Source organism: Colobus angolensis, unplaced genomic scaffold, assembly GCF_000951035.1.
Source record: "Colobus angolensis palliatus isolate OR3802 unplaced genomic scaffold, Cang.pa_1.0 Scaffold13, whole genome shotgun sequence".
Classification (NCBI taxonomy): Eukaryota; Metazoa; Chordata; class Mammalia; order Primates; family Cercopithecidae; genus Colobus; species Colobus angolensis.
In genome coordinates, this window is record NW_012114252.1 from 23,128,425 (window position 1) to 23,133,576 (window position 5,152).

Sequence of the window (5,152 nt, forward strand, 5' to 3'; positions counted from 1 at the left end):
TCCCTGTGTCCTGTGTGTGCTTTGTGTACCTTCCCTGTGTCCTGTGTGTGCTTTGTGTACCTTCCCTGTGTCCTGTGTGTGCTTTGTGTACCTTCTCTGTGTCCTGTGTGCTCAGTGTCATTGCCCTGTTTCTCAGATGAGAAACTGAGTCAGGAGCAGGTAGTGCCCTGTACTACAAGGCAGTGTTGCCTCCTGAGCACGAGTGCCTTGGAACACAAATCCTGCCTCAGGCCGAGTTGAACGGGCAGGCGTGCATTGCAGTGAGGGCCGTCTTTTCTGAGAGCTGAGGGTGATGGCAGCATTGACCAGCACCGGGCTTAGGGTTGACTGTCCCACCACCAGAAAAGAAAATTGTAGGCCAGGACCCCTGATGAACAAAGTTGTAAAAATCCTCAGCAAAACACTAGCAAACCAATTCAGCAGCACACAAAAGGATCATGCACCACCTGTGGGATGCAAGGCTGGCTCGATGTGTGCAAATCAGTAAGTGCGGTGCATTACATCAGCAAAATGGAGGACAAAACCGTGTGATTATCTGTGATGCAGAAAAGGCATTCGACAAAATTCAGCATCCTTTCATGATAACATCTCTCAACAAATTAGGTGTAGAGGAATGTACTTCTATACAATAAAGGCCATAGATGAGAAACCCACAGCTGGCATTGGAGAAAAGCTGAAAGCTTGTCTTCACACACAATGGAGAAAAGGTGAAAGCTTTTCCTCTAAGATCCGAAAGAAGATAAGGCTGCTCACATTCACCCCTTCTGTTCAGCATAGTGCTGGAAGCTCTAGCCAGAGTAATGAGGCAAGAAAAAGAAATAAAAGGCATTCATATAGGAAAGGAAGAAGTGAAATTGTTTGCTGATGACACAATCTTATATATAGAAAAGCCTAAAGATGCCACCAAAAAGCTTTTAGAACTAATCAACAGATTTGCAAAATTTGCAGGATACAGAATCACCCAAAAGTCAGTAGTGATTCTATATACCAAACAACAAACTATTTGAAAAAGAAATCAAAGACTTTCACAAACTTGTTTAATATTAACAAAGCAAACAATCTTATCTCCGTGTCCCGAGCTAACAGAACTGACTGGATTTGTGTCCAGAGGTTTCAAGCTTTTTTTTTTTTTTTTTTTAATTTTTTAGCATTTAATTACAAAGAGTAAACATAACATTGGATATTTTTCATTGTAGACAGCAATATAAATAAACTTTTTTTTAAAGAGATTTCTTCTGAGCCAATATGTGATTAATGGCCCAGGACAGCCCCAGAAGATCCTGACAACAAGTGCCCAAGGGGGTAGGGACAACTTGGTTTTATACATTTTAGGGAAGCACGAGATATCAATCAGTATATGTAAGGTATACATGGGTTCAGTCGGAAGAGGAGGGGCAACTTGAAAGTGGGAGGTGGGCTTCCGGGTCATGTGGATTCAAAGATTTTCTGATTGGCAATTGGCTCAAAGAGTTTATCTAAAGACCTGGAATCAATAGGAGGAACTGTCTCTGGGGACCAAGGTTCTTAGGCAGATGAAGCCTCCAGGTATCAGGCTTCAGAAAGAACATACTGTTAATGTTTCTTATCAGAATTAGTTAATTCTCTTAGTAGAAAAGACCTGGAAAGGGAAGGAGATTCTTTACAGAATGTAGATTTTCCTCACAAGAGACAGCTTTGCAGAACCGTTTCAAAATATGTCAAAGAAATCTGTTTGACAGTAAAATACTTCAGTTTCTTTCAGAGCCTGCTGTGTCTTACTGCGAGAGTCTGTTGTCAGTCTTCAGGTCTCTGTGTCGATGTTACTGCTGCTCAGCTGTGCCTGAAACCTGAAGGGAGGAGGGATGATGAGGCCTACCAGGCTCCCACTTCCTATCATGGCCTGAACTAGTTTTTCAGGTTAACTTTGGAATGCCCTTGGCCGAGAGGAGTGGTCCCTTTAGATGGCTGGGGAGATCAGAATTTTATTTTTGGTTTCCAAGAGACAGCACTTGGGGTATCCCCAGCAGGAAGGAGAAGGAGGCTGTCTGGAGGAAGGAGCACCAACCACACACAAAGGACTGACAGTGGGCAGTCAGGGTTGGGGAAGAAGGTGAAGGAGCAGAGAAAAGGGAGAAGGGTCATAGCTGGTGGGCACCCAACCCAGCCTGAGCGACATCCAGCCCTACTAACTCACTCCTGAGGGGCCCAGGGTTCCACCTGGCTTATGTGAGGAAGAAGTGCTCACCCCTTCTAGGTGGATGAGGCCAAAGTCAAATTGAAGTCTAGGACAGTCGTGCAACTCCTTCTCCCGGACAGTGTGGCCCAGAGCAGGTGCTGGACACAGAACCAGTCATAGCAGATGCTCCACTGACAGCAGAAACGATGGTCGCTGTCCAGTGCTGCCCTTGCTGCTTGTAACGTCCTCAGAGGAGCCGCCAGTGCTCAGGGTGGCATCCAGGCCCCACCTTCAGCCCCCAGCCCCAGATCTGCCCTGGGAGCCCAGCCAGGGCTGTGGCTGAGCAGATCCCCAGGAGGGAGCTCACAGCCAAGAGCAGAACTCCTGCTGCTTGTCTTCCCACAGAGCTGCTTTAAGAAGCCATCAAAGGCTCAGACAAGGTAAGAGATGTATAGTGAGGGGGCAGAATCCAGACATCTCAAACTGCATGACTCCACGGCCAGGAGACTTTCTACCGTCTTGACACAGCACCCTTCTTGGCCCTGCTCTGCACCCCTGAGGGTCGCCTGTGTGGACAGCATCAAGGGCTGAAGGGGAGAAAAAGAGGTCAGGGATGGGACTTCCTCCCACCCCCAGGGCACTCCTCCTTTGTGACTTCACTGACTGAAGTCACCTGGGAGACAGTGCCAAATGTTCCACTCCAGAGTCTTGGCCTCTAGGAGGCAGGAACAGCAGGCATGGCCAGCCCAAAGGACTCTCTGTCCAGGATGTAAATGAGCACACTGCTGGCTAATGCCCCTCAGGGTTGTAGAGGGCAGCCTCAGAGGCACTGGGCACTCCTGGGACCATGGATGATGCCACTGTCCTCAAGCGACGAGGCTACCTCCTGGGGAGAAATTTGGGAGAGGGCTCCTATGCAAAAGTAAAATCTGCTTACTCTGAGCGCCTGAAGTTCAATGTGGCGATCAAGATCATCGACCGCAAGAAAGCCCCCGCAGACTTCTTGGAGAAATTCCTTCCCCGGGAAATTGAGATTCTGGCCATGTTAAACCACTGCTCCATCATCAAGATCTACGAGATCTTCGAGACATCACATGGCAAGGTCTACATCGTCATGGAGCTTGCGGTCCAGGGCGACCTCCTTGAGTTAATCAAAACCCAGGGAGCCCTGCATGAGGACGAAGCTCGCAAGAAGTTCCACCAGCTTTCCTTGGCCATCAAGTACTGTCACGACCTGGACGTCGTCCACCGGGACCTCAAGTGTGACAACCTTCTCCTCGACAAGGACTTCAACATCAAGCTGTCTGACTTCAGCTTCTCCAAGCGCTGCCTGCGGGATGACAGTGGTCGCATGGCATTAAGCAAGACCTTCTGCGGGTCACCAGCGTATGCGGCCCCAGAAGTGCTGCAGGGCATTCCCTACCAGCCCAAGGTGTATGACATCTGGAGCCTAGGCGTGATCCTCTATATCATGGTCTGCGGCTCCATGCCCTATGACGATTCCAACATCAAGAAGATGCTGCGTATCCAGAAGGAGCACCGCCTCAGCTTTCCACGATCCAAGCACCTGACAGGCGACTGCAAGGACCTCATCCACCGCATGCTGCAGCCCGACGTCAACAGGCGGCTCCATATCGACGAGATCCTCAGCCACTGCTGGATGCAGCCCAAGGCATGGGGATCTCCCTCTGTGGCCATCAGCAAGGAGGGGGAGAGTTCCCGGGGAACTGAACCCTTGCGGACCCCCGAACCTGTCTCTGACAAGAAGTCTGCCACCAAGCTGGAGCCTGAGGGAGAGGCACAGCCCCAGGCACAGCCTGAGACAAAACCCGAGGGGGCAGAAATGCAAATGTCCAGGCGGTCGGAGATCCTGGGTATCCCCAGCGAGCCGTCGACCAGGGAGACAGAGGAAGGGCCCCCCCAACAGCCTCCAGAGACACTACTCTGAATAGTGGGCCTAGTGAGCTTCTTGCGGCCCAGGGAGTAACATGGAGCTCAAGGCTTCAAGCCCGAGCTCTGAAGAAGTCCAGGGTGGAGCCAGAGAAGGAAGGCAGTCCCAGATGAGCCGCCGTTTTCGTCAGTTTCCTCTCTCTCCCCTTGAACTTGGTAACCCACGTGGTTCTTGCGTGGCCCCAAGGTGGATGAGGCCAAAGTCAAATCCAAAGCTGAGACAGCTGTGCGACTCCTACTTCCCCAGAGCGTGACCCGGAGCAGGTGCTGGACACAGAGCCTGTCTCCGCAGAGGGGCTCCACTGGCCGCAGCGGCTGTGACAGCACAAGCAGGAAGAGCAGCAGGAAGGCTGCTGTCTGCCTTGCGGGGCGGCTGCGTGACCCTGCTGGGAGGCCAGACCGGGCGGACTGAGGGTCAGGGGACCGGACTGGGTGGGGGGTCGGGCGGGGCTGGACAGGGACGAGGGGCGGAGAGGCCGCGGGAAAGAGCTTCGGCTGGGCCGCGGGCTCGCGGGCACTCTCGGTGGCAGCCTCCAGGGCTCCAACTCCAGCTCTGGGCAAGATCCATAAACTTCTAAAGAAGCCTCAAAACATACTTGTAAAGCATTAAGCTTTAAAGTGTTAGAAATCTTGTGCCCCATATGTGCTTCTTTCAGTATTATCCTAGATCCTCAGGAGTAGCATGGCAATAATTTACAGAATGCCAAACCATGTAGATGGGTTTGCCCTTAAATTCTTCCTTGAGATTGTGTTCTTCAGATGGGGAGGTCTTAAGTCGGGTTCACTAGGATTACACTTGGGATCAACACCTTTCGGCGGGACAGCGTCTCAGGGCAGCTTTTTCAAGGCTTCGCTTGACATGATTTCCTTCCCTTCATTAGTCACTTTGGATCCAGCTGAATTTCTCTCTCCGGTGAGAGCGGATGTGGACTGGCCTCCCGCAGAAGAGTAGGTGGCTTTGGTGGGGGTTGGGGTGCGGGCTGGCTTCCTGGTCTCTAGTTTTGCAGGAGTTTCCCAGCCCCAACTAGGATCTCCGCCGAAAAAAAA

The 5,152-nt window shown here is 51.3% G+C and overlaps 2 protein-coding genes across 2 annotated transcripts in view; both read left to right on the forward strand.

Annotated features, from left to right (window-relative positions):
- ATP11A (ATPase, class VI, type 11A) overlaps positions 1-5,152 on the forward strand; it is a 93,793-nt gene that overhangs the window by 39,596 nt on the left and 49,045 nt on the right. The gene's annotated exons all lie outside the window — the stretch shown is intronic.
- Positions 3,003-4,336, forward strand: LOC105505919 (testis-specific serine/threonine-protein kinase 1). Its single transcript, XM_011933915.1, has one exon. The coding sequence runs from the start codon at positions 3,003-3,005 to the stop codon at positions 4,101-4,103; it is 1,101 nt and encodes a 366-aa protein (XP_011789305.1). The 3' UTR covers positions 4,104-4,336.

Excerpts from the sequence above, each read along its gene's own strand:
- LOC105505919 (XM_011933915.1), top strand. The coding sequence starts at position 3,003 with ATGGATGATGCCACTGTCCTCAAGCGACGAGGCTACCTCCTGGGGAGA.